We start from the raw sequence: 17281 nt of genomic DNA, 5'->3' as shown, positions 1-17281 counted from the left end.
AATGTTTTCTTTCTACTTAATATGTTTGCTTCAATTTTGCAGAACCCAGATAAACCAACCCATGTGATGATGTTTGATTTCCAGACACTTCGATACGCTTCTCCGATGATTGATTTTGCAGTATTTATTGCCGTGTCAACTGGATACGATGTACGAAAGAAGCATTTCGAAACCATATTCCGGACATATCATGACAAGTTGGTGGAGACGCTTTGTTGTGTTACTCAAACCAATCCTGTCGACTTACCTAAGCATTACAGGTGAGGGTTGCATTTCGATCAGATCTATCTAAAATATACTTTGCCAACTCAGAGAATCATCAGTAGATAGTAGGGAGGATACGGGTGAGACAGACAGTGGGGGTAATATGAACATGTGGTTGATTTGTATAATTACATTTTGAATTTTAAATTTCTGTTAATGAGAACGCCTTCTACATGTTATTCTATAATATTTCAACCACTCTTTAATAATGAATACAAAACAAAAATGGAAAATGGAAACAAAAACCGAAAATCATTATTTTTTATACTTGTTCATGTAATTTTTGCGGATTCGATACTATATTTTGAATAGTTCAATTTCGAAATTTATATCAGCGGTGGTTACATTCATTGTGGTAAATTACATAAAAGTGATATTACGCATGTACGGACAAGTAAATTCATTCGTAAGAGGAACATTTCAATGAGGCGAATGAACTGCAAAGTTTAAAGCCTCTCAAAAACAAAGAATAGACTAACATTTCAATGATTGAAATAATTAGACTAGTGGAGCGAAATGGACAGTGAAATGTTAAGATCGCATCTAATGCATTATGGAAAGTGGAGGAAAGAGTTTTGGCAACTCTTTTTCAATCGCATTCTCTGTTTGTTCATTCTCAGTTTACTGGACAGACCAACGATAAGAGTGAGCGAAGTTTTTCCTCTCGCGACTTCCACGCTTCGTATATTATAGGAGAAGTGTGTAATACGCACCCCCTAAGCGAGAATGGATTTATCTTGACCGTGCTCTTAAAATTAAAGGTAACAACTACGTCAGTACGTAGATTAGTTAACCCTTAGTCATCTGTAACCGTTCTGTATTTTAGATACTGAATAACAAAAGTGCTACGAATTTTATTTTGTAATGCGCCCAAATTCTAAATTTCCAATCACAGGATGTTAAATGGCCCAGCAGAAGTATAATATGCTCAAGAGTTGTTTCTCTCAGAGACTATGAAGCTCAGAGAAACAGCTTGTATGAATGAGAGATTCCATCAATCTATTCCCTTCATGCCCACCAGCGAAGAGAAGAAACCCTTCCCCCGGTGAGCGTGTTCTCCCAGTATTCGTACATCAATTCTCCAGTCCGCGCTCTTGTTTTCCTGCATTCTCTGAGCACATAATATAGATGCCAGATGTGAAGACATGGTTTCGTTTCGAAGACATTTAATTTTGTGAAAACATACTGAGGCCATTTCAAAGTATGTGAAAACATACTGAGGCCATTTCAAAGTATGTGAAAACAATTGTTTGTGTGATTATTCGAACATGATTTAGAAATATCGTGATGGTTTTCTCATTTTTGTTCATTATGATTACATTTGAAGGCATTTATTCGTGCCATGCAAAGATATTTTAAAAAATCATCTGGCATCCCTCACATATAAGCTCTCGTGAGAATGTTTACGGCCGAAAGCGAGCAAATTGCCTCGATAGAGGGTATGCCATACTGCCCGATGGTAAGCTGATGCGGAAAATATCAAATTGAGAAGAAATTGAATCCTTTCTTACCATTTTCTTCATCTGAGATATTCACTGGGAACTCGATTTTATAAATATAACCCACAGTTATCGTCTCTGAATCGGTTTCAAGGAACAAAAACATTATAGAAATGATGTAGAAAATTTCATCGAAATTTATTTTTTTTTTATCTAGTTCATTTATTTGTAAAGCTTAATCGCATAAGCTTTGCGGAGCCGCTACTTCAAGGTTTGTTTATACAAAGTTTCAACTAATTTCTATGTTTAGTAGGATTCGACCGAATACTCGCGGTATACTCGAGGTTAAAAGGGCAACATTTTTGTGGGACGGGTCAGGTTAGGGATATGGATATGAGGTATCGTTGTCTCAACCGAGAGTTGCCGCACGCACTGTAGCATTGTGCATAATGACCAGTGATAGCATCTGGTGTTCGACTATCTGTCGAGGGTGGGCGACGGTGAGATGGGGGGACAAGACAAACAAACTAATAACGAAAAAGAAAAACACAAAAGCATTAAATACTTACACTAGACCGTTTCACAAACATAGAGATCAACTGCATATAGCAGATGTCGCGAGTTCCCAACACGTCTCTAACAGGAACATAGGGTTGTCTTCCTTGGACCTCAAGGGCATTCAAAAGGTACTCTCTGGCTGCGTAATTATCCGTACATTGCCAAACTGCGTGATCGATGTCATCGTAACCGTTTCCACACCGACAGACGTTGCTTTGAACAAGATTTATTCTGTGGAGATGCACATCTAGCGAGTAGTGGTTGGACAAAAGTCTACTCATTACACGAATGAAGTCACGACTTACGTCCAAACCTTTGAACCACGCTCTCGAAGAAACCTTTGGAATAATTGAATATAACCACCGCCCAAGACTTCCAGTATCCCAATCGGTTTGCCAACTCAAGAGGGAACTCTGACGCAGTAATTGGAAAAATTCATCGTATGAAATCTGTCTATCAAACAATTTGCCTTCCTGGGCACCCACCTTTGCGAGAGTGTCCGCCTTCTCATTGCCAGGAATTGAGCAATGAGAGGGGACCCAAACAAAGGTTAACCTATAAGATCTTTCGATCAGTGCACTCATCTGCTGTCTGGGTGCCTACTAGTTTTCATCGACTGGAGAGCCTCAAGCGAACTGAGACTATCCGAAAAAATTAAGTAATGGTCTGCAGGCTTGTTGGAGATCATCCCCAATGCGAAGTCGATTGCTGCCAGCTCAGCAACATAAACGGAACAAGGTTTCTGCAGTTTACGGAAGGCGCTTGAATTTTCATTGAAAACACCGAAGCCAGTGGATCAATTGAGGCGAGACCCATCAGTGAAGTATCTTTTCATGCAATTGACTTTTTGGTACTTTCGGTTAAAAATACGGGGAATGAAAGTTGGTCGGAGCTGATCTGAAATCCCAAGTATTGCTTGTTTCATCGACAGATCGTATTCAATTGAGGAACTGCTGATGGTGAAGTGAGCACGGTCTGGAGTAAACGATGGAAGACAAATATCTGATGAAATATAGTGATGATAAATTCTCATAAACCGAGATTGTATATTTAGATGCATTTTTTCAAAGTTTTCAATCACAAGTGTGTTCGTGACACCGCATTTCACCAGTATTCTAAGAGAAAGTTCCCAGAATCGGTTCTGTAGAGAAGTTACTCCTGCCAGAACCTCGAGACTCATGTTATGCGTTGAGTGCATACAGCCAAGAGCTATACGCAGATAATGATATTGAATTCGTTCCAATTTTAGAAGGTGACTTTTAGCTGCTGAGAGAAAGCAGAAAGAGCCATACTCCAGAATAGATAGAATAGTTGTTTTATAAAGCGTTATGAGATCTCCCGGATGAGCTCCCCACCACGTGCCGCAAATCGAGCGGAGAAAGTTGACTCTTTTTTGACATTTTTGCTTCAAATACGTAATGTGGGTATTCCAAGTGCATTTTGAATCAAACCAGACACCAAGGTACTTGAAGGTCAATGATTGGGTAATGTTTCTGCCCAAAAGCTTAAGTTGCAATTGGGTTGGGGACCGCTTTCGAGTAAACACTACCAGTTCTGTTTTCTGCGGCGAGAATTCTATCCCTAAGTTCCTTGCCCAAGAAGACAAGTTATCTAGGGAATTTTGCAATGGTCTTTGCAAGTTTTCGGTATGGGGACCGCTGACGGAAACCACACCATCATCTGCAAGTTGTCTTAGCGTGCATTGTTCTACCAAACAACTGTCAATATCTTTCACATAAAAATTATAAAGAAGGGGGCTGAGACATGAGCCTTGGGGTAGACCCATATAACTATTTCTGGAAGTTGTCAGCTGTCCGAGGGTGAAGTTCATTTGCTTTTCTGACAACAAATTGTACAAGAAGTTATTCAAAATTCCAGAAAGTCCACATTTGTCCAGATTGTCTGACAGAATTTCTATGGAAACCGAATCAAAAGCTCCCTTAATATCCAAGAATACTGAAGCCAGTTGCTCCTTGTGCGCAAAGGCCAGTTGAATATCTGTAGAAAGCAACGCTAGACAATCGTTTGTTCCTTTACTCTTGCGAAACCCAAATTGTGTACTTGATAGCAAATTATTTGTCTCGATCCATTGATCGAGTCTTCGAAGGATCATTTTCTCCAGCAATTTTCTAATGCACGAGAGCATAGCAATCGGACGGTATGAGTTATGGTCAGACGCTGGTTTGCCAGGCTTTTGAATTGCTATCACTTTGACCTGTCTCCATTCGGGTGGCACAATATTGTTTTCTAGTAGGGTATTGAATAAGTCTAGCAAGCGTCTTTTCGCGATATCGGGAAGATTTTTTAGAAGAACGAATTTAATCCTATGGCTTCCGGGTGAACAGTTGTTCGATGAAAGAAGAGCCATAGAAAATTCCAGCATTGAGAATGGTCTGTCCAGAGGTTCACCGCTCGGAGACGTTTCTCGAAAAATATGTTGGGCTGGAACTGAGTCTGGACAGACCTTTTTAGCGAAATCGAATATCCATCGGTTGGAGTATTCTTCACTCTCGTTGGTAGATGAGCGGTTACGCATGTTGCGAGCTACCCTCCACAAGGTGCGTATTGAGGTTTCACGAGAAAGACCTTCGATGAAATTGCGCCAGTAACCGCGTTTTTTTGCTTTAATTAATTGTTTCAGCTGTATTTCAAGCTTTGAATATTCCTCGAAGTGTGTGGATGTTCCATGTCTGCGAAAAGCTTTGAAAGCATCAGATTTTTTCAAATACAATTTTGTGCATTCATCGTCCCAGCCAGGAGTGGCTGGTTTTCTTTTAAATGAAGCACTTGGAACTTTTCTTTTTTGTGCTTCCAGTGAGCTTTTATACACTAAATCGACGAAGAATCGATAGTCTTCCAATGGTGGAAGTATATCTATTGATTCGACACCGATTGTTACCGCCGTTGCAAATTTTTGCCAGTCGATGTTCCTTGTTAGATCAAATGGAACTCGAGATGGTTCAGTGGATTGCGGGCTACACTTGATTGATATATTGATTGGCAAGTGATCGCTACCATGGGGATCATTGATGACCTTCCACTGACAATCTAATGATAGCGAGTTTGAGCACAAAGATAGATCGAGTCGGCTTTCCCGAGCCGGAGGTTTTGCAATTCGTGTCACTTCACCAGTGTTCAAGATAGTCAAGTTGAAATCGTCACATAAATCGTAAAAAATAGCCGCCCTAGCGTCATCATAAAGATCGCCCCACCCAGTACCATGGGAGTTCATGTCACCCAAAATTAGAACTGGGGTTGAGAGAATCGAAATTAGATTCCAAAGTTGACTACGGCTAATGGAAGTATTCGGGGGAACGTATACTGAAGCTATGCAGAGTTCTTTATTCTTTGCAGTTATTTGACAAGCGACGATTTCGACGTCTGATAGAGCTGGGAGAGGAATTTTATAGAAAGAGTAGCACTTTTTGATCCCTAAAAGTACTCCTCCATAGGAATCATCTCTATCCAGGCGAATAATATTAAAATCGTGGAAGTTGAGTTCTGTGTCAGAAGAAAGCCATGTTTCGGAAAGAGCGAATATATCACAATCATAATTTTGAAGTAAAAATTTGAACGAGTCTAGTTTAGGCACTAGACTACGGCAGTTCCATTGTAGCACATTGATCATATCTTCTACTACGTTAGATGAATTATCCATCGAAAGATATGATTGAAGCAAGGAGGGGCCATGAAGCAGTCAATTGCTTAAGATAAGACTTTAAAGATGGAAGCAAGGCAGAAATAAGGCTTCTGAGGGGGTCTTGAATTTTGAACGTGTTTAGTATGAAGTCCACAATGTCCGAAAAAGCTATCAATCCTCGATTAGACGCGAATTTTCTACGAGAAAATCGAGGAGCAGCGTTTTTATTTCTCTCTTCTCTGGGTAATGACGTAAAATCCTTGCTGCAACCAGGAACTGGCTGAGAAGGAGCCTTCGGATTCATTTTTTTGCTACTATTACCCTTGGAATTAGACAATCTTCCGAGGGTCATTTTAGCTTTCTTACGGTGCACCATTGGTGAAGAGAGCTTTCTTTTTGATTATTCATCCTTTATTGAAGATTCTGGTGCAGCCGAAGTATGACCCTCATCAGAATCAGAATCCGATTCTTGAGATGACAAAACCGAAAATTGTTTTCATTTTTAGCGGCTGATGTGGTCTTTAGCATTTCAGCATAAGTCCGCTTGGAGCGTCCAGCGATAGAACGCTTCACTTTATCGGAGTGCTGTTTGTACCTTGGGCACTCTTGTAGAGGGTGAGGATTCTCGCCACAGTGAATACATTTTTCCACTGTTTGAGTGCAAGAATCCTCACTATGTTTATCGCCACATTTGCCGCACCGAAATTTGTTGCCGCAGTGGCTAACCGAGTGTCCCAACTTTTTACATTTGGTACAATTATAAACCCGCGGTACAAACAGGCGCACTAGGAAAAAAACATTTTCTACTTTCACATAGTTTGGGAGAACAGAACCTGCGAAAGTAACTCGAAAAGAGTGCGAGGGCTTATAAACTTTTTTATTTTCTTCCAAAGATACTGAATGCAGATTTCTAACATCCAGGATCTTTACAAGATCTCCAATCATCGAGTTTTTTAAGGAACCCGACGCTTTTTTTAGTTCATCGACACTCAGACTCGCGTTGGTTACTACGCCTTCTATCTCCACTTCTCGAGAAGGGATGTAGATGTGATACTCCCTGTTAAAAACTTCGTGGTCAACAATCTTGTTGGCCACATCAAAAGTCGGTGCTTCTACACGCAGTTTGTCCGGTCTCTCTTTATGTATCGAGACGCCCTTATAATTACGCAGCAAATCTCTTGAAATATCAAGAGTTCTCAAAGCTTTTTCCTTGGGCCGGAAGAAAACAACCCATGGTGCCTTCGAGGACTGTTGATAATAACGCGTCCGCGCAACATTGGCATCAGCAGATGTCATAACGGTTGCGCAGACGGTGCGCAACCGCCTATGAAGACGAAAAAAAACTCGCACGCACACACTCGCGCTAAAACTCAACTTAAAACTAACTTAGACTAAAAACTAACTTAAACTAAAAACTAGCTCAAATCAAAAAGACGGGTGGGTAATGTCGGGGACATAACCGGAGTGACGTAGGACTATACAAAGGGGACAGCTTTTGTTAAATATATATTTTAAATATATTGTTTTATTTTCTTCTCCTACGTGAATACCTACCTATCTACCTGAATAATGGATTAGTTTACTGTTTACTCTTTATGAACATGTTGATGGTTCTGAAAAGAACCTTTGGTGTTGTGTTTTTGTTATTACTCGATATTCCCATCTTGTTCGGTTAAACCTTCCTGTTTAGCTATTGCGTTTGCCACTCGCCACAGCTTTCACAGTTGGAAAATTTCTTCCCATCCAGCTTGTGACATGTTGTTCAGTAAATTACATTTAATGCGACGTGCCGGAGAAACACTTTGCCACTCACTGAAACTAATTGTTGCCTTGATGAGCGCCGAACCGAAGCTGCTTTGTTTTTGATGCGGGTTTTCTGATTGTCGTGAGCAGCTTTGCAAGCCAACTCGAGCACTCCGACGGCCTCTATATACTCTATAATTGCTGTTAGGTATACTGGTGCTCCGGCACCAATCCGTTCGGCCTAGTTACCCTTGCGGAGCAATCAGTGAATGCGACCAACAGGGAACTGGAGACCTGCACGGTTCGAGTGAGACTTTGCCTTTCCCTTAACTTGTCCTCCTTTGTTACGTCCAGGATGCCGATGCCGTACAACCACACGGGTTTACGGTTTGAAAGAAAATAAGATATTTTTTTGGGGTCCGCGTGTTTTATACTCTAGCGGTACACACTCACAGGATAGAGACAAATCGGCAGACTCAGCCAGAGGGGCGAGTCCAACGAGACGAACGAATGAGCGTTAAAAGAGAGCGATGGCAAAAAAATACATTCATTACGATTTGTTCGCTCGTTGGATTCACATGCAGGCTAAAAAGGGTCCTTTTCAGGATCACAAAATTATCTTCAATCTAAAGAGTTTATTGTTTTGTTATCACTCGATATCCCCATCTTGTTCGGCTAAACCTTTATGTTTAGCGATTGCATTTGCCAATCGCCACAGCTTTCACACCTGTAATTGAACATTTGCGATGACAGTGGTACAGTGTCGACTTTCAATGTGGGGTCATAATTTGGACCCCGAACTCTATGTTAACAAAAATGTCCAACTAAATATGTCGCATTACAGGTCCGTCCAATTAGCTAAATGTCGAGATAAGTGTAAATTACTGTAATTTCAATCTAGAAGCAATTTTAGAATTGGTGAAAATCAATAAGCTCAGAACAACTGCCAAATTTACATACTCATCATATCCTGGTAAACAAATTATAAAAAAATCAATTTGTGTTTTATTATTATTTTGGATATTGTTTTAGAAAGCATTGAACTGTATTTCCTAAACTCTTTTTTGGATGGTTTAATGGCCCTGAAAAGCGCCTTGTTTTATGGAATGGTTCCAATTTAGAAAACTTAGTACTCGTGGTTTTGAAAAAAACCATTTCGAACGCCCTCGATGCCGCCTTGTTCTGGATTTGCCACCAAAGCAGTTTGTATAAAGAACAAACGTTTTTCTTCTGCTACCTGATGCCGTTTTGCGATTGCGTTTGCCACTCGCCACTCGCTGCAACTGCCTGTTGTTGTCTTGATGTCCACCGAACCGAATGTGTTCTGTTCCGAATGCGGGTTTTCTTATCGTCGCGAGCAGCTTTGCCAGCTAACTCGATCACTTCGGCGGCCGAAACTATATAACGCCGGCTAGGTGGACTGGTGCACTGGTACTAACGCGCTCGGCCTAGCTACCCTTGCGGGGAACTCCAGATCAACACGCTTTCCCTTCACTTTTCCTCCTTTACCATGTCCAGACATGGCTGCTTGTGTTGGTTTGTTAATGTGATGTGATACGAAACGATGTGGTGTACGGTTTGAATGAGAATGATCGTTACGGCAGCGGAGCGGGGATTTTTAAGCTGACTGGCTGGCTCGAGAGTTACGCATGTGTGAGACTGCGACCAAAGTTTCGTTCATTTTTTTCTTTTTCCTTTCCAATCGTGCTTCATTCTATTTCGCTGCTGCTCTGGTTGCCCGTTTTGGTCGGTACGATTTGAGGAGCACAAAATGGACCAATCAAAAATGGGCACATAGTGCATTTTGACAATGCTTGATATTTCACAATTATTCAATTATTTATCTCAAGAAAAATGAAATGTTATTCGTTATGATAGATGCGTAGATATATTTCCTATCAATTGATGCAAAAACCTTTCCGATCTATTGAGAAATGCTCGAGTTATAAGCGTTCCAAATCTTGCATTTTTTCCTACTTGTTCAGTGCCTAGATTTCCATTTCACCCCCTATATCTTCCGGTTAGACGTAGTCCTACGTCAAAATCTTCTTGAAAAAAAAACAATAATTTCGTAAAAAAAAAATAAATAAATAAAAACTCAATAAAAAAGTCTGTTAGTCTGATGAGTTCGAACAACTTGAACAACCCTATTCAGGGAGCTATACAACGCTGCACGCTACGGTATAAGCACAATAGCGAGACGGCAAAAACTATTCTATTGTACTTCTCTGTTTGATGTTTGGTGAAGATACAAATGTGACGCTCAATGGAACCAATTCACAGAACACCGGTCCAGCGTCGCTGGAGAGGTGCTGCTTCTTCGCTGTTCCGGATGCGTTGGCACTTAACTTGTCACCAATGGGCGAAAGAAAAAAAACAACAACCAAAAATCACTTTGGCGGAGGGGGAAAAAAAACTTTCCAGCTTCGATATTGTAGCGGAGGACGGACAATGTGTGTCCGTCTCTTGCAAATAATCGACGAGGAATGACATCGAAAATTTCTTCTAAAGAAAATTATTTTTCTTTTTTTTTAAAGCATGTTACAAATGTAAAACTTGCATGGTAGGAAATCATTGACTAGCACGATTGCCTATATCCATTGTATTTCTATTCTTGCTGGTTTACGAGAGAATCAGGCGGGTCAAATTGCCCGGCCGGCGCGTTTTAGACGCATCTCCTCTAAAAACTTGTCCGTATTCTCCCCACTATATGTCCATTAGGGTACCAATGAAAATGGTCATCTCGAATTTCAAAAAGTTGCCCCATAAAAATGGTCACCACCTCGAAAAAACACCTTATGCAAAATATCAGCTCAATTGGACCTAATGGAGAGTAGCGCAAAGTGTTCAAAGTTTGAGTTTTTTTGAAAATCGAAAAATCACCCAAGGAGGGAGAAAGGAAATCGGGGTGAAATTTTAGGGTTGATTTTTTCCCATACATTCATTGGCACCCTAATGTCCATATTACCCGCATCGAAAAAGATATATTACTTTTCGGTCTGTTTTAATCTCAGTAAAAATATTGAAAACCCCTTTTTTGTAAAACATTTGGCTAATTAATTCGAAAGACCGTTCACTGAATTGCAAGAAACTGTGCTTAAGTTCTGGGAAACATGAGTTTCCAAAGATACAATTGAAGTTCTTCTTAACATGTCCGTATTCCCCCCACCTCTCCTACTATTAGAATATGATATTTTCAAAACGGCTTGTTCAAACGGCCTTGAATTGCATATATGACTCCTGCAGATATTAACTAACTATTTCTCTATATCTGTTTATAATTTGTGACCCATTTTGCAGTTACGAGTCATTCCAGAGAGAGTTTGCCACTTATTATACCTATGGATTCAAGATTGCAAGCAGCTTTTTGATGATACTATACGAACCGGTTGATAACGTTATGGCTATGGAAAGTATGACGGTCGAGGAGACAATAGCGGACTCTATGAGACGTGGTGGCCCAGCACTCGATAGAGAATTGGTCGCAATGGTGTACGAAATGTACAAAATGCATACGCGATACAATATGGATCCCGAATAAAGTTTAAGGCTATGTTCGAAGGATTGAAAGTGTAAAATGGTAAATAAATATCACGATAAACTGCAATGATTATTTGTTTCTTTTTTCTGTAAATTGAAGAACATTACTACCACTGAACCGTCCTGTTTCCTCATTTCAGTTGAATTCGTTGCTTGTTTCTGCAAATGATGATCTGTCCTCGCTCCCACGGATTTAATTTTCATTTTCTTCTATCTATATTTCTATATTTCATTTCTGTCATCCCTAATACCTATTCTTCTTTTATTCATTTTAAACTGCATTTTTCTTTTCTTATTTGTCTACTATCAAATTTTCATTATTCCTTTAATTTAAGTAGTCAAACCGTTTTTTTTATTTTAACGTGTAAGTAGGAGTTTATTAAAGGAAGCAAAGAGTTCATTTTTTTTATCAACATAAGTTAGTAGGCAGATTCAAAAAGAGCAATCGGTCTGCGGTCTGACTTAACACCGACCATATTCAGTTTAGATAGTACTTTCTTTATTCACTTATGTTTTTTTCTCTCTTTGAAATTTAATATTCACTTGACCTTTTCGATTTTTCATGTTGTCTTAAAAATATACATACATGTGAATCATGACTACCCTAACAGAGATAGCTTAGCTATTCTGGTTTTACTTCTCTTCGGTACATTTAGTGACGATCTGCATAAACCATAAATTATTTTTTTTATGAAAACTTATACAATTTCCTACATTGCATCCTATGACCCGAATTTTGCAGCTATTGTATAATAGTTTTTGAGTTATAATTTTCTATATAAAAACACAAAACAAAAATTTGGCCCTTTCAAAAAGTAAAAGTTTTTGAATATTTCAAGTATGCAAAGCAGCTTAAAAGACCCATGTGTTGACGCCAGTGCCACAAATTATCAAAATCTATTCAGGAATGAAGGAATTAGCTTTTTCCCAGTGTCGGATGAATTCTCTTCTGTTGACACTCAACACCATATCTGTTATAATGAGTATAACACAAGAGTCGAGACGCGTGAACTTTGTCTGTTATATTGAACGAAAACAGCATGAACGAATTTCGCAAAGCCTGCATTCAGGCACTTTCATTACTGTCAATAATTTCAGGTGATTATCACGAACATTAAGTTGATCTTCATCGCTCGCAGTTATTTTTTTTATTGAAATCGTGTTTTATTTTCATATTCTCTCGACATTCTTCCAAAAATGTAAGTAAAGTGACGAACCCGCCAAATTGTTTTGAAAGTCACTATAATACAGTATAAAAAATGAACGAAACGCTCAACGCCGTTCAACGCTAAACCTCACTCAGCCCTTGATATAAAACATATCAAGGGTTATACTATACATTCCATTGCCGAAGTCGCCAAAACAAGAATTTTGTGTTATCGATTTTACTCTCAATGGGTTGACGTTGAATTTTATGCTTTGATTTTCACTAACACGCAACGATCTTCAATTTCGACGTTACGAATATCATGAACAAAATGAAGATGCAAATGAAAAATGAACTTCATGGCAAGCTGATGTTTGCTGTTCATTTCACTGGTGTTCATTGATATTGTTGTTCCATATTTATCGACTCTTGCTTGACCAGTAGGTTATCAATACAAGGCAGACTGAAATTCGCCGTATTTGAATGTTGTGAACGTGAATATTTTCGGCACTGGTTGACACCCACAACTTTTTGCTGCCATCTCCTAAGACGAGTTGGCATGAAATTCGTCATATACTTCCTGAAAGAAATTTGCAAAGAGATGCAAAGGGAAAGGAAGCTATTGCTTTTGAGCTTAGACTTTGGGTAATCAAAGAATTTCTTCGGACATGATTTGACTTCTGTTTTGACCTTCCAGCAAATTTTGGAGACTATAGGATATTTGCTGGGTGAATTTCTCCGTCTTCTTTTCTTCGGCACAAATTATGCTATTATGTTATTTATAATCCCGTGAACAATATGTAGGGGAGGTGGGGGTAAAACGGACATGGTAAGAAGAACTTCAATTATATCTTTGGAAACTCATGTGTTCCAAAACTTTGATGCAGTTTCTTGCAATTCAATATACTGTTTTTCTACCTAATTGGCTAAATATTTTACAAAAAAGTGTTTTTCAATGTTTTTTGCGGCGCGGTTCGCGCTCAAACGAAACCCATCCCAGGTTCCACCATTCGCCGAAGGCCTCCCAATCCATGGTGGGATAGCCAATGTTCAAAGCTTTATGTAGAAAAATGGAACGCATTTAAAGCTTTTCGGAAACGTGGAACCCCTGAAAATTTTCAAACGTATTCAACCCTTGAGAATCAGTTCAAAAATTTGACCAAAGGGAAAAAACGTGCGTATTGGCGAAATTTCGTGGGAGGTTTGTCACGAGAAACGTCAATGAAAAAATTATGGAAAGTGGCTCGAAACATGAGAAATCGCTCTTCAACAAATGAAAGCGAAGAATATTCACATCGATGGATTTTTAATTTTGCACGGAAGGTTTGTCCTGATTCCGCTCCTGTGCAAAAAACAGGAAGTGGGTTATATCTATGGTATAACCGCAAGGGTGACGTAGGACTATCGTTGATTTAGAGATCATTTGTATGAAGTTGAATCTGAATTCATTCTGAATGAATGAATATTTGGAGAACTTCGAAAACGAGAGCGTTACGTTGGAGGCACAAGGTTTTATGCATCCAATATTGGATACGGAAATATCCTACTGATGGGGAAGAATAATCTTCAGAAGCTATCCTGTTGATTGCGATTGATTGAAAAATCACAAAACCTAATGTATTTGGTCACAGTGTTACATGGATAGAAAACATTAAAATAAACTCTTTCATATGAATGTAATTTTAAATTCCCAGAGGAACTGGCAGATTATTTTCAGTAACGATTAGATATTTCCACATTTTCCTCGATACTGGAAGCCCACCAGTGGTTAATGCTAACTCGATAACCATCTGTTAATAGCACTTGATTGAAACATATTTGGTCACAGTGTTACATGGATAGAAAACAATCAAATAAGCTCTTTCACATGAATGTATTTTTAAATTCCTAGAGGAACTGGCAGATTATTTTCCGGATCTTTCTCGATCCAAACGGAAAGAATTCCGTGCGTGTATGTGTGTGTGTGTAGCGGCTGCTTCGAGATCTTCCCGGGGAACCGTTTGTAGCATCACTCTCCTGCTGATGGATTCCCTTCTGGCCTAAGGTGCACAAACAGGCTCTTGGTGACACCGTTCATCCGCGCTTTCATGATAAATGAAGAGCTTCACCACAACAGCGACAACATGCTCCAATCGCTGTTCAATTAGAACTGAGTGGATTTCCGAGCGGCGCTCGCTTATATACCGATTGGTGATTTCAATAGCCTATTTTGAAAGCAAATTTAAGACTATTGAAACAAGTTTTTGGATCAGAAAGTAACAAGTATAGAACGCGTAGACATTTTATCTTTCGAATGAAGTGTTTGTCATACCATTTTGTTCAGTTGTTTAGGAGCTATTAACACTCAAAATCTCGGTCTCCGGCGTAACGCTTTCGTTTTCGAAACTTTGATTTTACACCCCGGTATAGAAATGAAAGACGTAGTCCTACGTCAAAATTGTTCGAGATATACCACAAGATAGGTGCGATCTTGATTCCGAGTTTTCGATGGTAGAATTCTCTCTTACTCTCCTTTCATGTAACAATTCTGCTCCGGGATCGGATAGAATTAAGTTCAACTTGCTGAAAAACCTTCCTGATGTGGCGAAACATCGCTTGTTGAATTTATTCAATCGGTTTCTGGAGCATAATATTGTTCCAGATGATTGGAGACAAGTACGAGTTATAGCTATTCAAAAACCCGGAAAACCCGCGTCCGACTTCAATTCGTACCGCCCAATAGCAATGCTGTCTTGTATACGGAAATTGTTGGAGAAAATGATCTTGTTTCGCCTTGATCGATGGGTTGAAACGAATGGCCTACTCTCAGATACACAATATGGGTTCCGCAGGGGCAAGGGGACGAATGATTGTCTTGCGTTGCTTTCTTCAGAAATTCAAATGGCTTACGCCGAAAAAAAAACAAATGGCTTCAGTATTCTTGGACATAAAGGGGGCCTTTGATTCTGTTTCAATAGAGGTTTTGTCAGACAAATTACACTCTCGGAGTCTGCCGCCTCTATTGAATAATATGTTATATAACTTGCTTTGTGAGAAGCATTTGAACTTTTCTCACGGAGATTCGGCAGTAAGTCGGGTCTCTTACATGGGCCTCCCCCAGGGCTCATGTTTAAGCCCCCTTTTGTACAACTTCTATGTAAGCGACATCGACAATTGCCTTACACAAAATTGCAGCCTAAGACAACTTGCAGATGATGGAGTGGTCTCTGTCGTAGGATCAACAGAATCCGACCTACAAGAACCCTTACAAGATACTTTGAACAATTTTTCAACCTGGGCCATTGGGCTAGGGATCGAATTCTCCACGGAGAAAACAGAGATGGTGGTTTTTTCTAGGAAGCATAGACCAGCAAAACCAAAGCTTCAACTTTTGGGTAAACCGATCACTCATGCTATGTCATTCAAGTATCTTGGGGTTTGGTTCGACTCCAAATGTACTTGGGGGGCCCATATTAGGTATCTGAGTAAAAAATGTCAACAAAGAATAAACTTTCTTCGTACAATTACCGGCACCTGGTGGTGAGCCCATCCCGAAGATCTTATAATGTTGTATCGAACAACTATTCTCTCAGTGATGGAGTATGGCAGTTTCTGTTTTCAATCAGCTGCCAAAACACACTTAATTAAACTCGAGCGAATTCAGTATCTTTGTCTCCGTATTGCGTTGGGATGTATGCCCTCAACGCATACCATGAGCCTCGAGGTTTTGGCAGGCGTACTCCCACTAAAAGATCGCTTCAATTTATTATCTCTTCGGTTCCTCATCCGGTGTAAGGTTATGAACCCATTGGTGATCGGAAATTTTGAGCAGCTGATCGAGCTAAATTTTCATTCAGGATTTATGAGCTCATATCATGAATTCATCTCCATGCAGGTTGATCCTTCTTCGTATATTCCCAACCGTGTTTGTTTTCCTGACTACATCAATTCCTCTGTACATTTTGATCTGTCCATGAATATTCAGATTATCAACGATCGAGGATCGCTCCAACGATCTTCGATGCAAAGTATGGGGGTATCAGTTGTGATGATATGTACTTTACTGATGGGTCCACTATAAACGAGTTCACAGGATTTGGAGTGTTCAACAAAATTTTCAGCACCTCCCATAGTCTTCAGAATCCTTGCTCAGTGTATATTGCTGAATTGGCAGCGATACACTGGGCGCTGGACAGCGTCGCCTCACGACCTGTTGAACACTATTACATTGTAACGGATAGTCTTAGCTCCGTCGAAGCTATCCGTTCAGTGAGGCCGGAAAAGCACTCGCCGTACTTCCTTGAGAGAATACGAGAAATTTTTAGTGCTTTATCCAGACGCTGTTATGTCATTACCTTTGTGTGGGTCCCTTCTCATTGCTCAATTCCGGGTAATGAGAGGGCTGACTCATTAGCAAAGATAGGTGCGATTGAAGGCGATATTTATCAGCGTCAAATCGCCTTCAATGAATTTTACTCTTTAGTCCGTAAAAATACCATCGCTAACTGGCAACGCAAATGGAACGAAGATGAATTGGGCCGGTGGTTTCACTCGATTATCCCTAAGGTTAGCCTCAAACCATGGTTAAAAGGCCGGACTTGAGTCGGGACTTTATTCGCACCTTCTCCCGACTCATGTCCAATCACTGTTCGTTAGACGCGCTACTCTTTCGTTTCAATCTGGCCGGCAGCAATATCTGCGTTTGTGGCCGAGGTTACCACGACATCGAACACCTTGTTTGGTCGTGTGAGGTGTATCTTGTTGCCAGATCGAATTTAGAGAACTCCCTTCGGGCTAGAGGAAGGCAGCCCAATGTGCCGGTGAGAGATGTGTTGGCTCGGTTAGACCTTGATTACATGTCCCAAATATATGTTTTCCTTAAATCTATCGATGTTCGTGTGTGATTATCCTTATATCCTTATACCCTCCATTTCTTCCTTTGTGAGTAATTGGTCCGCTTGCTATAAACAG

General features: G+C 40.0%; 1 protein-coding gene across 1 annotated transcript in view; it reads left to right on the top strand.

Moving 5' to 3' along the window:
- The window catches only part of LOC129777856 (uncharacterized), a 31497-nt gene extending 20246 nt beyond the window's left edge, over positions 1 to 11251 (top strand). The window contains exons 5-6 of the mRNA XM_055784411.1: positions 43 to 260; positions 10945 to 11251. Of these exons, the coding sequence (XP_055640386.1) occupies positions 43 to 260; positions 10945 to 11185 (459 nt within the window). The 3' untranslated portion in view covers positions 11186 to 11251. The remainder of the gene's footprint in view (positions 1 to 42; positions 261 to 10944) is intronic.
- Positions 11252 to 17281: the final 6030 nt, after the last annotated feature.

The sequence above is a fragment of the Toxorhynchites rutilus genome, chromosome 3 (genome assembly GCF_029784135.1).
Source record: "Toxorhynchites rutilus septentrionalis strain SRP chromosome 3, ASM2978413v1, whole genome shotgun sequence".
In the NCBI taxonomy this organism is placed as follows: Eukaryota; Metazoa; Arthropoda; class Insecta; order Diptera; family Culicidae; genus Toxorhynchites; species Toxorhynchites rutilus.
This window is presented reverse-complemented; position numbering and strand designations above follow the sequence as displayed.